Raw genomic sequence first — 24,646 nt, 5'->3', positions numbered from 1 at the left:
TTTCCACCCCTGAGTCCCCCGGAGGAGGTTGTCCCTCCATCTCCTATGTCGTACAGCACCAGGTTCTTTCAGTGCATGCTTGGAGGTGTTAGGGGAAGAAGACAGGGAAAGAAGGGGCCCCACGTTGTCAGGTACACCGGCTCCCACTTTGCATAAAGTAAATATCATGTCACATTGCCATTGTCACCATGAGGACAAGAAAACCAGCCAGGCATGGTGGTGCACACCTGGGAGGTTGACCAGAAGCATTGCAAGTTCAAGGCAGCCTGAACTCATAGCAAGACCCTACTGCCCCCCCAAAACAAGATGAGAATCCTGACCCTCAAGTCCACTGTACCATTCCCTCGTTGTGTGGGGTCTCCTTTGTTCAAAAGAGCCTAAAGTCGTGAAATAGGGACGATCTTGAGTGCCACAGCCCACGCCCTGCACCGCACGCTTCTGTGCCCAGGAGCTCCAGAGGGAGAGACATCTACTTGTACATTGGTGTGTCTGACCCTGATCCTCCGCAGGAGGACAGAGTCTGGGATGGGGGCAACCTTCACAATGATCTCACCCCCCAAGTACCCTCTTTGCTCTCGGCAATGTGTGCAGACCCCACCTAGCATATTAGAGTGACCTAAAATAACGGCGTCCAGGCCCAAGAAGGGATGCTGCTCCCCTGGGCACATCTGCCCACTGGCCTCTGTTTCTTCATCTGGAAAATGGGTACATTGTCACTGTAGTACCTGTCCTATGAATTCTGTCTGGATCTCCCTCCCTCCCACCCTCCTTCTCTCTCCCCGCTCTCTTCCCCTCTCTTCCTCCCTCTCCTGACAATGCAGAGAATTGACTTAGCTTGTGATCACAAGGTGTCTACTATGTGCAGCTCACTCTGAACTGCAGTATGCGCCTGCAGTTTACCTCAGCAGGTGGGCTCACCTGGCATGTGCTTTCTGGGAGAGGAAGCCTAAGGGACAGGTCAGCCTTCAGGTCCTCCAAGCAGCCCTGTGCACCGAGACACTTGGGCTCTGCCGTCAGATGTGACTGGGTTCAAATCTGAGGTGCAGTATTTATTAACTGTGTGGCATGACTGTCCTATGACAAGATAGTCAGACAAACAGACAAGGCCTGGCAGCCCACTGGAATGGCCTGTGGTACAATAGCAAATATATTTTTGGTCTTTGTCTCTAGTTCCCCGTTCATTAAAACCCTTGGAATTTTTGAACTGATAAGAGTATCTTTTGTATGCTAATAAGATAACCAGTGGCCTGAAACCTCTAGATCTTTTCAGGATGAGTGCTGGTCACCAAGACATATTTAGAGTTGGAACTTTCAGTCTCAACACCTAACTTGCTATCTCTAAGGAGGAGAAAATGGCGGAGGTTGATTGAGTTCAATCACTGTATTAATCAGCTTTTCGTTGCTGTAACAAAATCCCCCAAGGCAGCTAATGTCATAAAGAAAAGAGTGTTATTTAGCTCACAGTTCTGGAGGTTCAAGAGCTTGTTCTAGAGGTTCTCAGGCTGGCAGAGTGGTAGAGCATCTGCTTAGCACATGTGAGACCATGAGTTCAAATCCCAGTTCCTCCAAAAAGAAAGAAAGAGGGAGGGAGGGAGGGAGGGAGGGAGGGAGAAAAAGAGAGAGAGATTGAGGAGAGAGAGAGAGAGAGGGAGAGAGAAATAGAGATGACTTCTTGCTGGCAGAGTCTTAGCACAGATCATCACTTTTAGCAAGAGGTAGGAATTGCACTTGCCTCTGTCTGTGTGTCTGGTTTCCATCCCTCTTCTGTAAAGCCAGCAAGGTACAGTCATGGGGCTCCACCCTAATGGTCTTATCCCAAATGCCCCACCTCTGAACGCCATAGTTGCATCCAGGTTCCACCCTCTCAACAGCATTCACATGTGACATTAAGAACTCAATCCCTACACAATTTCAGGGGACAAAACTTAACGGGTCACCAGTGGTCATTGACTTAAACAATCGTGTCTACGTAACACAACTTCCATAACCCTCCTGAACAATTGGGGTTCGAGGAGCTCCCCTGTGGATAATCACAAGTTCCAGAAATGGCAGGGAACACCAGAGCACTCTTCCCCATGCTTGGTCCTGTGCAAAAACCTAACCCAGTCCAGCCGGGCACCAGTGGCTCACGCCTGTAATCCCAGCTACTCAGGAGGAGAGATCAGGAGGATTCTGGTTCAAAGCCAGCCCAGGCAAATAGTTCTCAAGACCCCATCTCCAAAATAACCAGAGCAAAATAGACTGGAGGAGTGGCTCAAGTGGTAGAACACCTCCTTTGCAAGTGTGAAGCCCTGAGTTCAAATCCCAGTCACACCAAAAAAAAAAAATGAAGAGAGGGCCATGGGAGCCCTGGTTATAGCTTAGATACGTACCAGTGGCATCCTGAGATCTGGGACTGTGTCTGAAGTGGGGGCTGTTCTGGGATGGAGTCCCTAACTCAAGATAAGATAGCATCACAATGGAGCTGAATTGCTGGTGATGGGGAGCTTTTTTTTTCCAGCATTTGGGAGTGAACCCAGGACCTTGCACAAAAACTACCACCTGAGCCATGCCCCAGCCCTTTTGCTTTTATTTTGCTTTTGAGCTAGGGTTGCTAACTGTGCCTGGGGTTGGCCTCAAACTTGCTATTTTCCTTTGTCTGCAACCCAAGTAGCTGGGATTACAGGTGTTCAACACCACGCCCGGCTACCATCAGCATTTTTACAGACCAACAGATTCTTGGCATAATGGCTCATCTTGGTGAAACACCCACTATAGGGTCACCCTGTCCCCTGTCCCCTGGACTGTTGTGACACCAGAAGTGCACTGTCCTGCCCTGGCTCTTCACTCTACACCCAGCCCAGGAGGCTGGGATGCCTCATGGCATTACTGGAAGGTGGCATCCTGATGGGCTCCACAGGTCTCTGATGACTCAGCCACCTGGGCCTTGAGCACCAAATAAAAGAGCCCTCGATGGGGTCCTTGGGCCTCACACTGAGAAGCGAGTGGCTGGCAGGCCCGGAGGGTGTGCCCCACTTTCTGGTGTCTGGTCGGGGCAGAGTCTTCTTTGCACTGATATTTAGATAGAAAGCCTCCCTCCTTCCTCCTTCCTCCCTCCTTTCTCCTTTCTCCTTCCTCCTTCCTCCCTCCTCCTTCCTCCTTCCTCCCTCCTTCCTCCTTCCTTCCTCCTTCCTCCTTCCTTCCTTCCTCCTTCCTCCTTCCTCCCTTTCTCCTTCCTCCCTCCTTCCTCCTTCCTCCCTCCTCCTTCCTCCTTCCTCCCTCCTTCCTCCTTCCTTCCTTCCTTCTCTCCTTCCCTCCCCCTTTCTCTCTTTTTTGTTTTCTTCTCTCCCTTTTCTTCCCCCCTCCCTCCCTCCCTTCTTTCTTTCTTTCCCTGGAGATTGAAGCCATGGGCTCACAAGTGCCACACAGTGCTCTGCCCCTGCACCACACCCATGTTTTTAATCCCCTGTATGTACATGTATGCAAGTCAAAATCTAAATTAATAACTAGAAGTATTAAAGTTGCTGGAAGAGTGGCTGAAGCAGTAGAGCACCTGCCGATGCAAGTGTGAGGCCCTGAGTTCAAACTCCAGCACTGCCAAAAAAACAAAAGCAAAAATAGAAATACTGAAGTGAGGAATGCACAAAGCACGACCCAGTTTATTGCTATAATATTCAGCAGACATACGATTCCTCTACTAACTGGCCTAAGGGTTCTCCCAGTTTAAGTGTTCACCTGTGGTAAAGGGACCACCTTGAGCCATGGTCCAACAACCACTTGTTCGGCTTTTGTTTTCGTTGCGGTACTGGGGTTTGAACTCAGGGTCTACACCTTGAGCCACTGCACCAGGCCTTTTTTTGTGATTTTTTTTTTCGAGATAGGGTCTCACTAACTATTTGCCCAGGCTGGCTTTGAACCATGATGCTCCTGATCTCTGCCTCCTGAGTAGCTGGGATTACAGGTGTGAGCCACCCACCCGCCACTTTTTTGGTTTAAAATGGTGGTGCTGGGGTGGAGCCCAGGACCTCATACTCCCAATGTTGGGTAAGTGCTCTACACTGAGCTGCATCCCCAGCCCCAGGGCCACACTGAGGTATGTGGTCCAGAAGCCTCCATGCCTTCTGGAACCAGGCTTAGAAACAGGGCTCAGGTGGCTGCCTTTCCCTGTTCCTGTTTTCACTGCAGCCCAGTGACTGACTGACCACTCTGTTTTGGGTTTTTTTTTTTTTTTCAGTACTGAGTTTTGAACTCAGAGCTTCATGCTTGCTAAGCAGGAGCACTGCCACTTGAGCCACACACACAACCCTTTGACCCCTAACTCTGGCTTCCCAGCCCTGGCCTTTGTCCCAGCTGTTCCCTCCCAGAGCACCTTCTCCCTTCTCTGCAGTCTACTTCCCACTTTGTTTTTTTTTTGCAGTACTGGGGTTTGAACTCAGGGCCTTCACCTTGAGCCACTCCACCAGCCCTTTTTTGTGTTAGGTATTTTCGAGATAGGGTCTCACAAACTATTTGCCTGGGCTGGCTTCCAGCCACGATCCTCCTGATCTCTGCCTCCTGAGTAGCTAAGATTACAGGCGTGAGCCACCGGCGCCGGCTCCACTTTGGCTTTCTTTTTTTGAGTTAGGGTCTTGCTATGTGGCCCAAGTTGGCTTTGAACGTAAGATCCTCCTGCCTCATCATCCCAAGTGCTGGGATTACAGGGTCTACCACACGTGTCTCCATGTTGTCTTTTGAGGCCCACCTCAAGCACACTTTCCTCTAAAGAGCCTTGCCCGGCCCCATGGAACTTGAGCGGACTTGGGCGCCGTTTGTGCACCTCTCCGAGTCTCTGCTGGGCTCACTCTGTGTACTGAGCCACAAGCAGGCGGGAGTCACGTACAGTCTCTGATCAGCCTCCCCATCCCCGCTTCACAGAGGGCCGGACAGCAGCAGGTAGCTGACAGGTGTGCTGAGTGGGTGGATGAGTGGGGAAAGTTTGGGTAGCTGAATGGATGAAGAAACAAATAGATGATATATACATGGAAAGATGGATGGACAGACAGACAGAGTGGTAGGAGATGATGGATGAGTGGGTGGAGGCAGGTGAACAGACAGATGGGGAGAGAGATTGATCCACTAAGGGATAGATAGGTAAATGACAAGATGGACTGACAGATGGACAGATGAATGGGTGGGTGGGTGGATGGGCGAGATGGATAGACAGATGCACAGATGGAGAGATGGATGGATGGATGGAGGCAGGTGAACAGATGGACAGATTGATGATAGATGAGTAGATGGATGGATGAATGGATGGACAGATGGACACTCATTTGAACTCTACCCTACTGTTTTCTCCACTTCCTTTCCTCCTCTATTCTTTGTTTTTATTTATTTGTTTGTTTGTTTATCTATTTATTTACTTACTTATTGAGACAATGTCTCACTGTGCAACCCAGGCTGGCCTTGAACTCAAGATCTTCCTGTTTCAGCCTCCTAGATGCTGGGATTACAGTCATGACTAACACTCCCAGCTTCCTCGTCTACTTTTTTTCTGGCAGTATGGGGGTTTGAACTGAATGCCTTTTGGTTGGTAGGCAGGTGCTCTACCACTTGAGCCACACCCACTGTCCATTTTGCTCTGATTATTAATTTTTTTATTTTTGCAGTACTGGGGTTTGAACTCAGAGCCTACACCTTGACCCACTCCACCAGCCCTTTCTGTCATGTTTTTTTTTTTCTTTTTTCCAGATAGGGTCTCATGGAACTATTTGCTTGGGCTAGCTTTGAACCCTGATCCTCCTGATCTCTGCCTCTGGAATAGCTGGGATTACAGACATGAGCTACCAGCACCCAGCTCCTCTGGTTATTTTGGAGATGGGGTCTCATTTCTATTTGCCTGGACTTTCCTCAAACTGAGATCCTCCTGATCTCAGCCTCCTCAGTAGATAGGATTACAGGCATGAGCCACTGGTGCCAATCTGGCATTTTCACAATTTCAAAATGTCTGAGCACTATAATTGCTATGTATATATCACTAAGCACAAATACAGAAGCACTGCAGAGACCCATATTTCCGTGTGTGCTAAGGCAAGTGCTCTGCCACTGCTGTGTCACACTGCTGCGTCTCTAGCCCCTAGCTTGTTGAGACAGGGTCTTTCTGTGTAACCCAGGGTGGCCTCAAACTCAAGATCCTTCTGTCTCTGCCTCCCAAGTGCTGGGATTACAGATGTGTGCTGCCGTGCCTGGAAGAATCTCAGATTTCTTGATAGAACAACTAAGTATGCTTGTGTTATGAAAATTAATTATTCTGACTTCCTTACTTTAATATAGTCATCTTTATCAATTTTCCTTCATGGCTTGTTTACCCATCTTACAGATGCAGAAAGTGGAACCCAGGCAGGCAAGTGAATGACTTTCCAATTTATTGTCAGTTAGAGACATAATGAAGACTCCTTTCCTTCCTCCCTTCCTTCTCTTCCTTCCTTCCTTCCTTTCATTCTTTCTTTCTGTCTCTGGTACTGGGGATTGAACCTACTACCTTGCATTCAAGGCACTCTACCACTCGAGCCATGCCTCCAGCCCTTTTGTTTCTACTTTGTTTTTGCCCAAGCTGGCCTCAAATTTGAGATCCTCCCACTTGTACCTACTGAGTAGCTGGGATTACAGGCATGCCCACCACACCTGGTGACTTTCTTGCTCTTATCTGTCTCGCCACCCTCTGCTTCCTCAACTCACCAATAATGTCCCCTTTGCCAAGTCCTCCTCTGAGCCTGATCCACATTTCCTCCACACACGATGCCCACCCCACCCGCTGCCAGGGCAACTCTCGGCGAGGCGTCCTGCACGTCCAACCTGGTAGAAGGAGCCAAGGGGCCGGTGAGAAGAGGCAGAGGTCCTGTTCCTGACTGTGGGGTGCTCACACCAGGGAGGGCACTGTCACCACTCAGAGGAGACCGGCAAGAGGAAGGGGCAGCCAGGGAGGGGAGCAGGGCTGGGGCCTGGTCCTGCACCAGGACAGGAGTGTAGGTGACGTGTGGAGGAAAATAATCCGTGCTTACCAGGAAGGTGACTTAGGAGGTAAAATGGCTGATATTGAGTGCACATGCGTACAAACTCGGTTCCTTTTTCTTTTAGTTTCTCTCTCTCTCTGTTTTTTTTTCTTTAGCTTTTTTCCTTTTTTATTGAGCAGGGTGGGGGTACATTGTAGCATTTATAAAAGTCCTTACAATATATCGTAATTAAATTCATTCCCCTCCATCATTTTCCTTCATCCCCCACCCCTCACCCCCCACCCCCAGTTCCTTTTTTAAAACACTTTTTTTTATAGTACTATTTCCTTTCTTATTTATTTATTTGTGGTACTGGGGTTTGAACTCAGGGCCTTCACCTTGAGCCACCCCACAAGCCAGTTTTTGTGAAGGGTTTTTTTTGAGATAGGGTCTCTCGAACTATTTGCCCAGGCTTTGAACCACAGTCCTACTGATCTTTGCCTCCTGAGTAGCTGGGATTGCAGACGTGGGCCGCTGTTGCCTGGACAGTACTGGGTTTTGAACTCACGGCCTCCTCCATAGCAGACAGGTGCTGCACTACTTGGACCATCCCTCCAAGCCCTTGTTGCTTTAGTTGTTTTTTTTTTTAGTAGGGGCTCAAGTTTATGCCTAGGGACCTTTTTTGAAGATTCCCCTGTAACTGGGATGACAGGTGTGTGCCACCATGCCCGGTTTTTTAAAAGTTGAGATGGGGTCTTGCAAACCTTTTGCCAGGGCTGTCCTCAAACCTTGATCCTCCAGATATTCTCCTCCAGAGTAGTGAGGACCACTGGTGTGAGCCATCATGCCTGACTTTGTTTTTGAATGAAGGTCTCACTAACTTTTCCCAGGCTGCTCTCGACTCGCAATCCTCCTGTCTCTGCCTTTCAAGTAGCTGGGGTTACAGGTGTGCACTTCCATGCCTGGCTTTAAACACTTTTAGGTCAAATTATGTTTTAAAAGTTCACATCTAAATTCTGAGTTCAAACCCCAGTGCCACAAAACATGAAGTGCACACAAGTATCCAGCTCAATGAATTTTCACAGAGAACACACCCATGTAATCTGGACCTAGATAAAGAAACAAAGTGTAGGCAGGGTGTGGTGGTCCACGCCTGTAACCCCAGCACTCAGGAGGTGGAGCAATAGGATCACAAGTTCAAGATCAGCCTGGATTAGATGGCAAGGTCTTATTTAAAAAAAAAAAAGATGCACAAAATGTAGGCTGGGTGTGGTGTTACACACCTGTAATCCCAGCTTCTTAGTAGGATTGTGAGTTTGAGACCAGCACAGGCAACTTAGCAAGACCCTCATCTCAAAATAAAAATATGAAAAGGGCTGTGTGTAAGTCAGTGGTAGAGCACTTGCCTAGCGTGTGCCAGGCTCTTGGTTGGGTCCCTGCACAGCAGAAAGAACAAAAGGAAGGGAGGGAGGGAGGGAGGGAGGAAAAGAGAAAGGAAGGGAGGAAGGGAGGGAGGAAGGAAGGAGGGAGAAGGGAGAAAGGGAGAAATGGAGGAGAGCTGGGTGCCAGTGGCTCACACCTGTAATCCCAGCTACTCAAGAGACAGAGATCAGGAAGATCATAGTTTGAAGCCAGCCCTGGGCAAATAGTTCTTGAGACCCTATCTCAAAAATACCCAGCAGAGAAAAAGAGCTGGTGGAGTGGCTCAAGTGGTAGAGCACCTGTCTAGCAAGGGTGAGGCCCTGAGTTCAAACCCCCATGTCAGAAAAAAAAAGAAAGAAAGAAGAAGCCAAGTGTGGTGGCCCATGCCTGTAATCCTAGCTACTTGGGAGGCTGAGATTGGGAGGATTGAGGTTTGAGTTTAGCCCAGGCAAGTAGTTTTTGTGAGCGCTCCATCTCCAAAGTAACCAGAGTAAAATGGACTGAAAGGGTGGCTCAAGCGGTAGACTGCCTGCTTTGCAAGTGAGAAGCCAAGTTCAAATCCCAATTCCACAAAAAAAGAGGGGGAGGAAGGAACGGAAGGAGGGAGGGAGGGAGCAAGGGAGGGAGGGAAGGAGGGAAAGAAAATGTTAGCAGCACCCCAGAAAGTCACTGGAAGATTAAACATACCTCTGATTACTAACCCCACAGGGCAGTCTTTGGGGCGCATTACATAAACAAGATCTGTGGTGTACACACTTCTATCTCAGGCTTTTCTTGCTAGCGTATTGTCAGTGAGAGTCACCCGTGTGGTTGCATTTACACACAGCGATCACAGTCACGTGACTGTACAGTAGGATAGGTGTCTGTTGGCTGTTGATAGACTTTTGGATTGTTTCCAATACTGGGCTAATAAGAACAGTGCTGGACCAGGCATGGTGGTGCACACCTGGAATTCCAGCCCTTGGGAGGCTGAGGTAGGAAGATTGACTTTGAGGCCAGCCTGGGCTACCTAGCAAGACCCTGTCTCGAAAAACAAAACAACAGGTTGGGCACAGTGGATCATGCCTGTAATCCTAACTACTTGGAAGGTGGAGATTGAGGTAGTTCTGGCTAAAAGTTTGCAAAACCCCATCACAGCCATTAAAGATGAGTGTGGTGAGATGAGCCTGTAATCCCAGCTACTCAGGAGGCAGAGATCAGGAGGACTGAGGTTTGAAGCCAGCCCAGGCTAATAGCTGGACAGACCCTATTTTAAAGCTACCCATCACAAAAAGGGCTGGTGGAGTGGCTCAAGGTGTAAGTTCAAACCCCAGCACCGCTAATAAAAATAGTAATAGCAACTGAAGCGAAAAGGGCTGGGATGCACTTCAAGTGGTAGAGTGTCTGCCTAGCAAGATAGTACTGCCAAAACCCAAAACCCAAAACCAAAGCACTCACTGCTTAGTGAGCGGCGTTGGCGTGTCACTTGACACACACCTTTGTGGAGCTGCTGGCTCAGAGGGTGTGGATGCCCTGCTGCACTGGGCATTACCAAAAACACCGCCAAAGCCGTTGGGTCAAGGCGTACAGGCAGCGTCCGGGGCTGAAGCTGGCTCACACCCGTCCCCCTGAGTGACCGCCAGTCCTTTGGACCTGACAAGCCCAGCTCCTGTGGAGCAGGCGGGCATGACGCTGCCTGAGTTTGAGTCCTCAGTGGGTGATCTTCAGAGATGGAGGCACAGCTCAGTCTGAGTCCCTTGGGATCGATCTCCAGCACTTAAAAAAATATGACCTTCACCAAAGCCTGTTTCCTGGTCTGCAAAATGGGCTTAGAGGCGAGGCTCTAGAGACATGGCTTAGGTTGTAGAGCACCCATGTCACAAGCGCCAAGCCCTGAGTTCAAACCCCAGCGCTGCCAAAAAAAGTCACCAGGCAGCAGGACACGGTGGTGAAGGCCTAGGATCCCAGCGCCTGGAGATTGAGTCAGGGGGATCTTGACGTAGCCTGGGCTACGTAGTGAGACCCTGCATATATAATAATAATAATTAATAATAATAATAATAAAATAGTGCTAATAAAATCACTAGCTACCATGAATGTCCTGATCACCTGTGGCTCATGAGTGGTAGCTAGTTCTCATGACAACACTGTGGACCATTTCAATTCTTTGTGCCTCAGTTTCCCCTTTTGAAAATACTAACACACCCACACTGTGGGTACACAGTTGAGAGGATCACCAAAACATGGAATTATTTATAAAAGTACCTTTTTGTTTTTGGCAGTACTGAGGCTTGAACTCAGGGCTTTGCACTTGCAAAGCAGGCGCTCTACCCCTTGAGCCACACCTCCAGTCCATTTTGCTCTGGTTATTTTGGAGACAGGGTCTCAAGAACTATTTGCTCGGGCTGGCCTTGAACTTTGATCTTCCTGACCTCTGCCTCCTGAGTAGCTGGGATTACACACATGAGCCACCAGTGCCCCACTACAATTAAAATATTATAAATTATGTATTTTTATAAATCATGTAGTATAATTAATACATTATAAAGTTGGTCCTTATTCAGTGGTTCTTGGTGTACATGGAGTTGTATAACACTCCAAGACATGTGCCATCAAAAAATTCCACAAGTGTTATCTCTACAGAAAGGAATCCCATACCCATCAGCCATCATTCCCCCTCCCTCATTCCCAGATCCTAATACTTAATTTATCTTTTTTTATTATTATTATTTTTGGCGGCACTGGGATTTGAACTCAGGGCCTCACGCTTGCTAGGCAGGCACTCTGCTGCTTGAGCCATGCCCCAGGCCCAGCTCTTGGCAATTGCTATCTACTTTCTATCTCTGTGGATCCCAAAGTGGCAAGCAATTGCTTTTCTAAATTTTTTTTAACTTTTGCAAAAGTAAAAATTAAACGTTCCAATGTATCACTTCTAGTCTGTACAACAAAATCCAGAGTTGTTGGTCAATTAATGTTGAGACGCGTCTCTCTAAAAAAACTAAACGCTTAGCACCGAGACAGGTACGTAAGAGACACTTTTATTTGAGGCAGGGTCTCGCTATGTAGTCCAGGTTGGCCTTGAACCCAAGGTGTTCCTGCTTCAGCCTCCCCAGTGCTGGGATTCAGGTGTGCTCTGCTACACCCAGCGTTTTATGTTTGTTTGGTTTTTGATTTTTTTGAGACAGCATCCCTCTCTGCAGCCCAAGCCAGCCTTGAAATCATGATCCTGGTGCCTCGGCCTCCCCAGTGCTGGGATTATAGGTCTGTGCCACTGGGCCTGACCATAATATGCACTTACTAATTTTTTTCAACCAGAAACCTGTGGCTCACACCTGTAATCCCAGCTACTCAGGAGGCAGAGATCAGGAGGATCATGGTTCAAAGCCCACCTGGGCAAATAGTTCTCGAGACCCTATCTCGAAAAGCCCATCACCAGAAAGGGCTGTGCAGTGGCTCAAGGTGTAGCCCTGAGTTCAAGCCCCAATACCATACACATAAAAAAAGTTAATAATTTTTTTTCTCTGTATGCAGGAGTGCTTATGGATAGATGAAGGAGATGAAGAATGGCTAAATGGATAAATAGAAGGGCAGAGTTAGCCTAATAGATAGGTGTAATATAAACACATTCATTCAACAAACACTTATTTACACATTCGCATTTGAGGGAAAATTGGGTTGCAGAAGGGATAAGATGTGATTCTTGCTTTCTGAAAATTTTAGTGGGAAAGAGGCCTTGCCACACCTGAAAAGGAAATCAGACTGGTAACTGATTGGATATTAACCTGGAGAACTCAGGGAAAATGCCCTTTCCTGGCTGGGCGTGTGGCTCAGTGTGCAAGGCCCCAGCACTGGAAAAAAAAAAAAAAGAAAAAGGCCAGAGGTGGCCCTTGAAAGATGGGCAAGGAGGAGCAGTGTGGGGAAGGAATCCTGAGAGCCAAGACTGGGAGGCAGGGAGGACATGGTGTCGGGAGGGGCCGCTTGTTGGTCCCACACCTCTGTGGACCATGAACCAGACTTGTTTATTTGTGAGGCTGTGACCTTGGGGCGGCCAAGTTCGTAGGACACGTGGGGAATATGGTGAGAGGTGAGCCAGGCCAGCTAGCACCAATCCTGTGCTGCCCGACATCTGGGCAAGCTACTCTGAGCAGGCTGTGTCATGTGTCACCATGCGAGAGATTAGAATTTGGGGACATCTTCAGTGCTGGTGTGAATTTCACAGGCAGGACTTGTGTTTTCAGTGCTGAGTTCTCCAAAGGCCCCAGGAAGGGCAGAAGAGGTCAAAGTGGCTGCTGAGGGGCTGACGATGGCTGGGGAAGGACTGCCATGAGGGAGAGAAGTTCTTGGGACTTCTTCCACCTCACCCACTCAGATCCAACTCAGAAAAGTCTCTGGGACAGATGAAGATATGGCTGAGGCTTTTCTCCTGGGGACTGGAGGCCTGGGGGGGAGTATGCTGGGGACTTGGGGATGCTGTTAGCAGAGACTTTGAGCCAAGGGTGGTGGAAGTAGCTGGGACCCTAAGAAATCACTTCTATAAGTGGCAAGACAGAGTCCCAGTGGGACCAAGTCACAGCAAGGATCAATTAGACCACAAAAGCACTCTCCCTGAACTAGGACCCCAAGAGAAAGCAGGAAATGGAAACCCTCTTTCCTGTCCAGCCCCACAATGACCCACAGCTTTTCTTAGCATCATGGCCCATCCCCCAAGGCCCTGAGTGGGGGTCCAAAGACCCTAGGACATAGTTCTGAAGCAGGGACTGGCCTCCAACTATGACCCTCCCAATCTGCACCTCCCTAGTAGCTGGGATTACAGGCATGAGCCACAGCCTCCAGCCTGTTTTGTTTGTTTGAAACAGGGTCTCAATATGTACTCTGGGCTGGTCTGGAACTCGAGATCCTACTGCCTCAGCCTCCCAAGTGCTAGGGCTGCAGTCCTGAGCAAACATGCCCAGTCTTAGGGTGGGCTCTTGGGGCCCCCTCCAAATGTGTCAGGGACAGTCAGGGAGAATGCATTCCCAACAGAGATTAGCAGAGGACTAGAATAGGAGAGGCCCTGGTGGCCCTTGGAATGCAAGGTGACAGAGGGTACCCAGCTAAGGGAGGTGAGCAGAAGGGCTAACTTGTGAGTGAACAGTCTCAACGAATTATTTCATTCCTTCAGCCAGTTCCTGGGGGTACTGCCAAGTGTCTTCCTGGGCTGTGTAACCCCGCCACAGGCTCTAAGAAAGTGCTGTGTGTGGCCAGATGTGTGGCTCAAGTGGTAGAGTGCCTGCCTAGCAAGGGTGAATCCCCAAGTCCAATCCCCAGTACTGCCAAGGCAGTACCACTCTTAAAAGGCCACCTCCATGGCTCCAACACAACCCGCTCCTGTTTCTCTCGTGATCACACACAAGAAGCACCCACGGGCCAAAGCAAGCGAAGTTAGCATTTGTCCCAACCTTCTCCCACTAGGGACAGCCCTGGGTGGAGTGTGGAAATCTAAACCAGGACCTGAGATACTTGGGTGTGTTTTCACTCTTGTGTACCTCTGAACCTCACCTTCGAGGACTGTTAAAGACTCCGGTGAGAATGAAGTGACAACTGTGAATGTCTCATCCTAGTTTCTGGCGCTGGGGGGTCAGTGAGAGAAGCAGAGGGCCTGACTGGGGTGATAGCCAGGGGAGGGTGACCAAGTCTCCACCTGCCGGTCAGCCAGCTGTCACCACTGGTGACAGTCCCTCAGCGCCTCTCAGGATTCACACTCAGGACCACACCTGAAACTCTGCACATAGCATAGCAATAATATAGGTTACTGTAAGTGCTAACAACTTCTCACCAGCCAGGCCTTGGCGGGCATCGCCAATGCCACCTGCGTAAGACTCCTGAAAAGATGGGGGTTTCCAGCTGGGTGGATGACCAAGAGGAGGTTAATGTAAACAGAGCAACAGGGGAAGGCAGGAAGAAGTTAGATGAGGGGAAAAGCGACCCCAGACCACAGCCATTGATGCGCTTTTTAGGCTCAGGGGTGACAGGAGACCCTTCTTTGGGGCGAAGCAAGGGCGGGTCCATCAGGACTCCAAGAGGTCACAGCAGAAGGGAAGGTGGGAAGGGACCTGAGGGGTGGGCGGCCCGCAGGCTCACACCCGGCTCATTGATTATGCAAGCGAAAGCCCCGCCCTGTCGGCGCCCGCGCCCAGGGAGTGAAGAGTCCCCGCCCACTCTAATGACCTATCAAGAATCAGGGGGCGTGGTTATGTTAATAAGGCACAGCTGGCCACTTTGAACGCTCATGTAGTTCTCCCAGCGCAGGCGAGGCAGCGTCGCAAGTGGCCATGGCCCGGGCGCTGGCAGGTCTGGCCGCGGGCTTGCAGGTCCCCCGGGCCGTCCCCAGCCCGGACTCGGATTCGGACACAGACTCAGAGGATCCGAGTCCCCGGCGCAACGCGGGTGGCCTGCTCCGATCGCAGGTCATCCACAGTGGACACTTCATGGTATCATCACCGCACAGCGACTCGCTGACCCGGCGGCGCGACCAGGAAGGGCCTGTAGGGGTTTCCGACTTCGGGCCACGCAGCATCGACCCCACTCTCACCCGGCTCTTCGAGTGCTTGAGCCTGGCCTACAGGTGAGGGTTGCTTGGGAACCCGACGGTCCCGGTTCTCGGTGGCGGGACCGCGCGCTTGGTGCTCCGGACACTCCCCACGCGAACTTGGTCCCCCGCTGCTCCCGGCCACAACCTTGTCTTTCATCCCCATCCTCCAACCCTGAGTGTCCTCGGACCCTGGCCCAACCCACTGACACCCCCCCATGGATATGTGCCTTCCTCGGCACCATCCTCCCCTCCCCCTAGGGCGCACCTAGCCTGCCCAAGACCTCTACCCTATCGGGCCTCTCTCCCTGGTTCCAGCTCCTTTGCCCCCCTAAGAAGTGCCTGGTGTACCTCGCACTCCCTGGACCCTAGACCATCCCCCTCATCCCCCCGCCCCCTGCCCCGTTCCCTCGCTATTCCACCCAACCACTTGCGGCCCTCCACTCCGTCCCCAGCAACCCCAGCCACCCCAGCCGAACCCCACTCGATCCCTTCATCCTGCAATACTCCTAGCGCCCAGGGTTGTCCCAATTCAGGGGACCTGTCTCTCATCCATCTCTCCACCCCCCCCCCACCCTCAGTTGCCAGGACACCTCTTCTTGACTTGCTAGGTCAAGGGTGGTGGAAGGATGGTGTGTCCCAGACTGACCCAGAGAGGCACTGCCTGCAGAGGGTTCCCGGCCCAGGCCTGGTAGAGGGTTCCAGGGGCGGCGCAGGGCTGGGGCGAACCGGGTCACCTCGGGCGACCGCGCACCTAACGCAGCCCTGGGACTCTCGGCGTTGCGCGTCGCGTTGCAGAGTGCGCAGGCCGCACCCGACTCCAGCTCCACACCCGTGTCCCCGAGGAGGGGTCCTGGCCCAGTGCCTAGAGCAAAGTTCCCGGGAACGGAGGGGCCAGGATAAATTATCAACCGAAAACAGTAGGGGAGAAAGGGGGATCGGCCGGCCTTGATCTTTTGATGTGCAAATATTCCTTCTTCTCCGCGGCGCCTCCTCTTCTTCAGAGAACCGTTGGTTGCAGACAGGCACCTGTGGCCCGGTAGGGGAGCGGGTGGGGTTCGCGGACTAGCGTGGCCTGCCTAGAGGCCACCAAGCCATGCGACCCCATTGGCTAGAAGCAAAGTAACCTTGGCCCACTTGTTCTGGCCTCGGGCCCAGGTCATGTTGCAACCTGATCGTCCAGGGCGCCTGACTGATGTGGAAAGTTCAAATTCCCGTCTCTTTTCTCCCTCCCCCGCCCCTGGACATCACGAGACAGCCTGGGAACCGGGGCATCTAAGGTCCTGGTACACTGGATGTGCCCCCCAAGGTCTCCCAAGGTTCTCCCATTTCCTATCCACTCCCAACTTTGGCTTTCTGCATTACACTACACATCGCTCCTATTGGCTGAGCCACCTCCGCCTTCCACTCCGGAGGATGGCCAAAAGGGGAGGTTATAGGAAGGTGGCAAAGTGAGGGACAGAAAGGGAAACTGCTCCCCTAAAAGGCTGATTGGAGGTTGAAATAACCCTGATTGGAGGTAGCTAGGATAGAGAGGGCTGTGTTTTGTCCCCAAAACCCCAAAATGTTAAGTCTCCCTGGCTGGTCCTGGGTTGGGGTCCCGTACTAGGGACAGGAGAGGAGCCTTTAGGTTTGCACATCTAGTGAAGAAAATAACTGAAGCCCAGACTGGGGCACTGTTTTAGCCCTCAAAGCTGGGTGCTGGTGGTCCTTCCTGTAATCCCAGCTACTCAGGAAGCAGAGATCATGAGGATCGCTGTTCGAAGCCAGCCAGGGCAAATATTTCTCAAGACCATATCTCGAAAATAAGACATTACAGAAAATGGCTGGTTGGTGGAGTGGCTCAAGATGTAGACCCTGAGTTCAAACCCCATTCCGGCAAAAAAAATAAATAAATAAACCTCCCCTCCCCCCAGTTATAGGGATTCCCTAGAGGAGTGAGGGTTTTGGAAGCCAAGGGTTCCAGGGGAGTGACAGGACAGGAAGAAACCAGCCAGGCAGACTTAGAGGGTGATGGGTAGAACTGGTCATCTTGACAGGGAGGACAACCTGTAGAGGTCTGATCACCTCCCACCCTCCTCAGGGCAGTGTGGGCACAGAGAGGACTTATCTAGAAGCCTATGTTCCTGGTTCTGGTTGTGGAAGCCCCAGGGAGGGAGAGTGCAGACTTCCAAGAAAGCACTTGTTCATGGTCAGAGGTGGCCTTGGGGATGTGGGGGAGCAAACAGGACCTGATTAGGGGTACACTAAAGGGAATTCCTGCGTGTGGGAACTAAGTGCTAATGTTTGTCCCATTCCAGCCAGGGCTCGGTGGTACACACCTGTAATCCCAGCACTTGGGAGGCTTAGGCAGGAGGATCTTGAGTTCAAGGGCAGCCTGGGCTACACAGTGAGACTCTGTCTCAGAAAAGAAAAAAAAAAAAGAAACTCCCCATCACAGAAAGCTCTTGAACTTTGGCCTCAGGTTTTTTTTTTGCAGCAGGCTAGGCTCCTCTCCACATACCTGAGTAACCAAGTCCTTTCCTTGGGGCTTGGATATTGTCACTGTCTCATCCTCCCTCCCCTCCAGTCCTGTTTAGGCCACAAGCCTCAGCAGGGAGATGGAGGAGAGGGGGCAAACAGATGAGGGGTGGGACACTGGATGATCAGAGTAGGCTGAGAGGTTGCTGGGATACAGACAGAGACAACAAATCCAGGAGTTCCCCCTTAGGTGCCACAAGAGAAGCTGGCCCAGGAGGGGTCAGAGTCCCTACCCTCCCTTGGGTCCCCCGAATGTCTCCTTACTGGACAGATGGTGTTTATCTAAGTAATGCACCCTGTTTGGGTAATGAGGCCTGGATGACTGCCCTTCCCCTTACCTGGCAGCCACCACCACCCCAAAGCAAACACAGGAGCTTGGAGACCAGAGAGAAGAGGACCCAATGGCCTCTGCTTCAAGACACTTAAAGGAAAATCAAAGTGCTACCCACCCCTCACCCCCAGGATGCAAGAGGGGGCCCCTGCAGAGGGCAGGCCTGGCTTTCTGGAAGGCTCAGCCTTGGGAGCCTCCCCATCTAAGCAGCAGTGAGAGGTGGGCCAGAGAGGCTTGTCGACAGACTAGCTTATAGACCATGGGGAGGGCGAGCAGCAAAGGCAGGGGTCTAACTCCCTGAGCATTTTGGCCTGATAGGTCAGCTTCTCAGTAGTGACAGACCTGGCCTGTGTCCAACAAGACCCCAAGAGTCAAGCTGTCACCTGTGTAGAGCCCCTTCATTCTATGGGCTTGGTGGACAGCTCCACTGCCGTCCTTTGGGCCCTGATGGCACGCCGTGTTTTGACACCTGTATTTCCCATTGAGCCCATCATGAGCCATTGTGGGATTGTGGACAGCAGAGACCAAAGGGACAGTGAAAAGCAAAGATCAGATGCATGAAGGCCATCCCTGGGGCCATCCCTTGGATCTAATCGACACCAGTGAGACTGATGGAAAAAAAGTCACAGGGCTCACCTAAGTCCTTACACGTGACTTGTACAAGTCTCATAAACACCATTCCTTTCAGTGAGGGTGGCACTGGGATTTGAACGCACGATCTTGTGCTTGCTAGGCAGGCACTCTAGCACTTGAGCCATGCCTCCAGCTCTTTTTGCTTTATTTTATTTTTCAGATAAGGTCTTGGGCTTTTGCCCAGGCTGGCCTCAGACCACAGTCCTCCTACCTCTGCCTCCCAAGAAGCTGAGCTCACAGGCACACATGATCATGCTCAACTCGTTTGTTGAGATGGAATATTGCTAACACTTTTGCCTGCGCTGGCCTGGAACCTCCATCCTCTTGATCTCCGTCTCCCAAGTAGCTGGGATTATAGGCACACACCACCTTCCTCTCCTGAAGTAAGAAAAGGGTCTGAGAATTCTCCCCAGCAGGCCTACAAGACTCTGTCCTGTGAGGCCACAGGACATGGTTACATTGTTCTGAAGACTGACCTGATAAACAAGTGCCTGGCTTTGGCCCTGGTAGTAAATTAACGAGCAGGCCTCTTCAGAGAACACAGGACAGGGGCCTGGAGGGCATCTTCAGGGACAGGGTAGGAATTTCAGGCAGGGGAGATGAAGGGAAGGATTTGGGGACCCTCAAATTCCAGCCACAGATGAATGCTTTGTGTGTGGGAAGCATGAGGTGGGGTCCTTACAGAAGTCCCCCTGTCTTCCCCTTCCCTGCCCCCCCCAACAGTGGGAAGCTGGTCTCCCCCAAGTGGAAGAACTTCAAAGGCCTCAAGTTACTCTGCAGAGACAAGATCCGTCTGAACAACGCCATTTGGAGAGCCTGGTACCTGCAGTGTGAGTGGGTCTTGCCCCAGCCAGAGGATCCCGTGTGGGGGAGCGGGGCTGGAGGGGTCAAAGTCAGGGCCAGGGCCAGCAGAATATTGCTGACCTTATAGGGAGACCAGGCACCCAGCACTAGGACCCCTGAATGGCTTCTGAGCTTCCAGAGGGTCTTGGGGAGAAGACGCCACCCTGGGAAGTACTAAGGTGCTTAGTGCTTAGTGCTGAGGGATCAGCTCAAGATCCATTGTGCATTCCGAATGCCATAATGAGGGGATTTTGAACACCATCTGAGCTGGGCGCCAGTGGCTCATGCCTGTAATCCCAGCTACTCAGGAAGTGATCAGAGGGATCATGGTTCAAAGCCAGCCCAGGCAAATAGTTTGCAAAACCCTATCTCAAAAAACAAAAAGGGCTGGTGGAGTGGCTCCAAGGTGTAGGCCCTGAGTTCAAACCCCAGTACCACAGAAATAAACAAAAAAATCTGGAGAAACTGAGGAAAATCTTTTCTGAACACTCAGCAGGTGCCCACCATGAAGATTTGGGTAGAAAGGGCTCAGGAAGCCCTGTGAAGGAACTGGGGATATAACTCAGTGGTAGAGATCATCCCAAGCCCCACAAAACAAATAATAAAATAAAATAATTAAGAAGAAGCCATGTGGTATAGCAGAAAAGACCCTGGACTTAGAGGTTTCCCAATCTGTCTCTGCCCCCTTGCTGGCTGTGTGACTTCAGGCAAGCTGCCTAACCTCTCTGAACCTTTTTCTTTATCTCTCAAGTGAGGTCAGTAGTCCTACCTTTCACAGGTAAATGATATACCCCAGGAGGTCACACTCATTCACTTGGGAACAGTTCCTTCTGCAGCAGGGTGAAGCTGAGGGGACTTGGACCAATCTGCCTGGAGCTAAGGGACTGTTCCCAATCAGTGAGGCCCGGCTGCAGGATCAAAGGCTTCACTGAGCTGGGGACACACAGCCCAGGAGGGACACCAAGGTATTCATACAAACCAGCCCCAACTGGATCCCAGCCAAGAAGAAAGTGTTGCTTGACGGTCTGTATGTCAGGCACTTGCATAAATCATGCCATTCGAGGCTTCCGAGCCCCCATTTATGGAGGGGCGCCAGAGGCTCAGGAAGGCGAGTGACTCATTCAGGCAAGTGAAAGGTTGCAGAGCTGCGCTGGCTGGAAGCACAGAGGTCCCAATTCTGGGATCCAGATGGCTTCCAGGTCTCTCCTGAGAACGTGCAGGTCACCCCTAGACAGAGCCTGAGGTTTTCAGGACAGTGGGAGCTAGGAGCCTTTTGGATATCTTCTCTGGATTCCTGTCCTTTGTCCCCACTAAACTAGGAAACTGAGAAGCCAGGGAGGCACGGGTGGGGGGGTATCTCCCCACTCCGGGTTTCTCCTTCCCACCAAAGCTGGATGGGTGCAAACTTTTCACTCTACAGAAGTTTCTTTCTTTTTTTCTGGGGGAGAGGGCAGGGAGGGTTTGAACTCAAGGCCTCACACTTGCTGGGCAGGTGCTCTACCACTTGAGCACCTCCGCCAGTCCTTTTATCTGTTGTGTATTTTTGAGATAGGGTCTCTTTAACTATTTGCCAGGACTGGTTTCGAACCTCGATCCTCCTGATCTCTGCCTCCTGAGTAGCTGGGATTACAGGCATAAGCCACTGGTGCCTGGCCAGAAGTTTCTGATGACAACTGAGGTGTGCTGCACGCCCCCCCCCACACACACACCCTGTCCTCACCTAGACAGACTCTGGTCTCCAGCTACTGCAGAAGTTGTTACTGCTGGGAAAGATTGGGGGCATGGCTCAAATGGTAGCGTGCCTGCCTAGCAAGCATGAGGCCATGAGTTCAAACCTCAGTACTACCAAAACAAACAAAAAAAGTTGCCAGAGGGACCAGAGGTCCTTCACACACCCTGGATGAGCTGAGGCCCACTTATCCGTAAAACTGGAACCATAATAGGTGCCATGTCAAACCTGGTGCATTCTCTAAGATGGCCGAAGTCTCAGCACAGAGCCTGGTGCTTGGAGGTTCCCTGGCCATGGGCAGCTGGGGTTGACCATTATTATTGTGACACAGTGGCAGCATGTGGCTGGTTCTTAACAAACATCAGCCCTCCCCATCCCCCAGCACCAAAGGGTTGAAGGTGGTCCTGCAGGATGTCTCACCTGAGCTTCAACCATCATGGCCCCTGCCACCCCTCTGCTGTCACCTGCTCCTTTTCCTCTCCTGACTGCCATGTGCTCTGTCATCCTCTGGGTTTCCTGTGGGCTCCCAGGGCACTTTGCACCTCTCCTGGGGCAAGAAGGACTTTCTACCTAGCATTACCTGCCAGGTCTTTGTTTGCCTTCCTTATCTCTCTGCTGTTCTGTGAGCAGCTCTGATGCTGTCCCCTGTCCCAGCATCCATTCCTCAAAGGTGCAAAGGGTCAGGCAACCAATGACTGACTGCATGGAGGAACCTCCCTTTGTTAAACAAAGCCTGCCTCAGCTGGGTTGTCACAGCCCTCTGTCCAGAGCACCGGGTTTCTGGACTGGGTAGGGGACAGCCAGACTCAGCCCACTGAGCCTCTGTGTCGTTCCTATGTCTGTCCTGGGGTGCTCTTGTCCAAATATGGGAAGCCAGGTGACGTGTCCACACCCAAGGGTGGGTCCCTTTGTTTTCAGTCCCCACCAGGCTCAGCAATCAGGACCAAACCTCTCCTCTGATCCCCCGAGAGTGTTTCTTTTGGAGAATGTCGTTTACAGCGAGACTTTGGGACTGATGAAAAAGTCCTACCCAACTTCACGTTCCAGTGGTCTCCCTCCACTGTCTCATCATTTGAAGATACAGGAAGAAAGCTTCTAGGTCCTCATGGACTGTCCCCTTCATCAGGGTTGCCTCTTTTTTCTTGGGGGTAGGGGAGGGATCCTGGAGCCTTATGCATGCTAGGCCAGCTCTCCAACCTTGAGCTACAGCCAAAGCCTAGGATTGCCTCTAATGAAGGCCTACTGTAAGCCAGGCACTGGCGGTTCATGCCTGTAATCCCAGCTACTCAGGCGGCAGAGATAAAGAGATAAAGACTGGTTCAAAGCCAGTCCTGGAACAAATAGTTTGGAGACCCTATCTCAAAAATACCCATCGCAGAAAAGGGCTGGTGGTCAAGTGGTAAGAGTAACTGCCTAGCAAGTGTGAGGCCCTGAGTTCAAACCCCAGTGCTGCCAAAAAAAAAAAGAGAGAGAGACCAGAGGTGGACTGGGTGGCTTCAGGGTAGGGTATGTGAACGAGACAGGAAGGTGGGAGAAGCAGGGGTGGCCGGGTCACACAGGAGCTTGGAATTCAGCTGAGGAGTTGGGTCCTTATCCTGGAGGCTATAGGGAAGCCATGGGGGGGTTAGACCTGCAGCAGGGAGGTGGGCTGCTGGGTGTGAGACCTGACTCCTAGATGCCCAAGTAAGACTGCAGATTAGGAGGTGACTAAGAGAGGGGATTAGGGAGGATGTAACAGGTCAGATGGAACTGAGACATGGATTAGACAGGGAGTACTGGTAGTTGGTGGGAATTTTTTGGTGGGCACCTGGGATATGGGCTGGAGCTGGAACAGGACAGCACCGGAGTGGTTGCGAGTCAGTGCAAAGAGGTCAGGCAGCAGAAGAACGGGGAGAGAGATCCTGGGACTTCAGGAGGTGGACACTGTGCTCTGGGGTCTGGAAGGACGGAGTAGGTAAAGGGGCAGAAGCTGAGTTTCAGGAGGCAAAGTAAGTGTGGAGGTGGAGGCCAAGTGACAATTCCTGTTTGGGGACAAAGTGAAGGGGCTCAGAGAACAGGGAAGGGAAAGGGGCTTGGGAGGTTAGATAGAGCCTGGAATTGTAATTCCATGTACTTGGGAGGCTGAGGCAGGAGGATCACAAGTTTGAGGCCAGCCTGGGCAACTTAACAGGACCCTTTCTCAAAAGTTAAAAAAAAAAAAAAAAAAGGCGAGGATGTAGCTCAGTGGTAGAGCTTGCTTAGCAAACACAAAGCCCTGGGTTCGATCACTAGTACTGCACAAAAAACAAACAAAAAAAGGCTTCAATTCTGATTTAAGGACCAAAACAAAGAAGCCTCATGAGCGGTCAGGATTGGAGCCAAGAAAGGCATGGAGGGAGCAGCACAAGAGCTCAAGCAGGTGACAGGTGGGAAGTGGACCAGGGCTGGACCTCTGGGGTGGAAGTAGGAATGCCAAGGAGCCTGAAGCAAGGGACCCAAGCTGAGACCCTCTGGCCCCAAAATCCATACAGCAAGCCCTTCCTGCACACCTGCTGGGCTCCCAAAGGAGGTGCAGGGTATAGGAGAGGATGATGGGGAAGGTCAGAGCAGGCAGGAAGGCTTCCTGGAGGAAGTAGCTGTATTTAAATCTGAGTACCAAAAGCCAGGTGGAGATGGTGTGGTGGTTCACGCTTGTAATTCCAGCATTTGGGAGGCAGAGGCAGTAGAATCTCAAGTTCAAGGCCAGCCTGGGCTACATAATGAGGGTCTGTATTTAAAAAGGAAAAGGAGAATGAGGGATCTAGGTACCGCTAACCTGGCCCCCTTCTCTCAGATGTGGAGCGGAGGAAGAGCCCCGTGTGTGGCTTCGTGACCCCCCTGCAGGGACCTGAGGCTGATGAGCACAGGAAACCAGAGGTAACTGGGGGTGCGGTCCCCACCGCCCTGGATACTCACGGAGCAAGCTGGGTGGGAGGGGCTGCATTGGGTGAGGGGTGGGATGTGAGGGACAGGGTTCTGGTGCCACACTCCCCACTGATCCCTATCGCCCCTCCTCCCCAGGCTGTCGTCCTGGAGGGGAATTACTGGAAGCGGCGTATCGAGGTGGTGATGCGTGAATATCACAAGTGGCGAATCTACTACAAGAAGCGGGTCAGTAGGAGCTCACGGGGTCCCCAGAGTTTTCCCCTGAGGTTGCCGGGCCACCAGAAGAGCCCTGGAGTGAATCCCTGGGACCCCATCCCAGTCCGCCCCCTCGGACCCTCCGTTAAGTCCCAAGCCGACAGCGCCACCGTGTGGCCACAGTATCTCATCGCAACCTGCTCACCTCCCAGGGCCGGCGGGGCTGGGACCAAATGAGGGGTCCTATGGAATTGGGGGCTGATGGGGAGGGAGCAAGGGGTTCAATGTCTAACTCTGTGTCTCCACAGCTCCGTAAATCCAGCAGGGAAGGAGATCTCCTGGCCCCCAAGCAGGTGGGTGCTCGTGAAGTCCAGCAGGCAAGGGGACTAGCAGAATTGACACCCGGCTGGCCAGGGCAGCGTCTGAGGCCGAGGGTGGGATGCCAGGGGCATGGGAGGGGCCTCCACCCTCTGGGCGAATTAGTTGAGTCTTCTCCCCGTGGGGGACCCCAGGCCACTGAGCAGGTGGGTGATAGGAGGCATAGGGAGATGGGGCCGTATTGGAGAAGTGTC

At 51.7% G+C, this 24,646-nt stretch overlaps 1 protein-coding gene across 11 annotated transcripts in view; it reads left to right on the top strand.

Moving 5' to 3' along the window:
• Mlxipl (MLX interacting protein like) overlaps nucleotides 1-24,646 on the top strand; it is a 38,503-nt gene that overhangs the window by 3,242 nt on the left and 10,615 nt on the right. For 4 of the 11 annotated variants that reach the window (XM_074075721.1, XM_074075717.1, XM_074075718.1 and 1 more), the window contains exons 1-5: nucleotides 14,612-14,955; nucleotides 19,127-19,233; nucleotides 23,788-23,870; nucleotides 24,015-24,104; nucleotides 24,383-24,427. In XM_074075721.1, the coding sequence (XP_073931822.1) occupies nucleotides 14,663-14,955; nucleotides 19,127-19,233; nucleotides 23,788-23,870; nucleotides 24,015-24,104; nucleotides 24,383-24,427 (618 nt within the window). In that variant the 5' untranslated portion in view covers nucleotides 14,612-14,662. Of the gene's footprint in view, nucleotides 1-14,611; nucleotides 14,956-18,563; nucleotides 18,787-19,126; nucleotides 19,234-23,292; nucleotides 23,381-23,787; nucleotides 23,871-24,014; nucleotides 24,105-24,382; nucleotides 24,428-24,646 lie in introns of those variants that run through there. The other 7 variants (XM_074075722.1, XM_074075725.1, XM_074075723.1 and 4 more) reach the window with 7 other exon arrangements.

Source organism: Castor canadensis, chromosome 6 (assembly GCF_047511655.1).
Source record: "Castor canadensis chromosome 6, mCasCan1.hap1v2, whole genome shotgun sequence".
Classification (NCBI taxonomy): Eukaryota; Metazoa; Chordata; class Mammalia; order Rodentia; family Castoridae; genus Castor; species Castor canadensis.
This window is presented reverse-complemented; position numbering and strand designations above follow the sequence as displayed.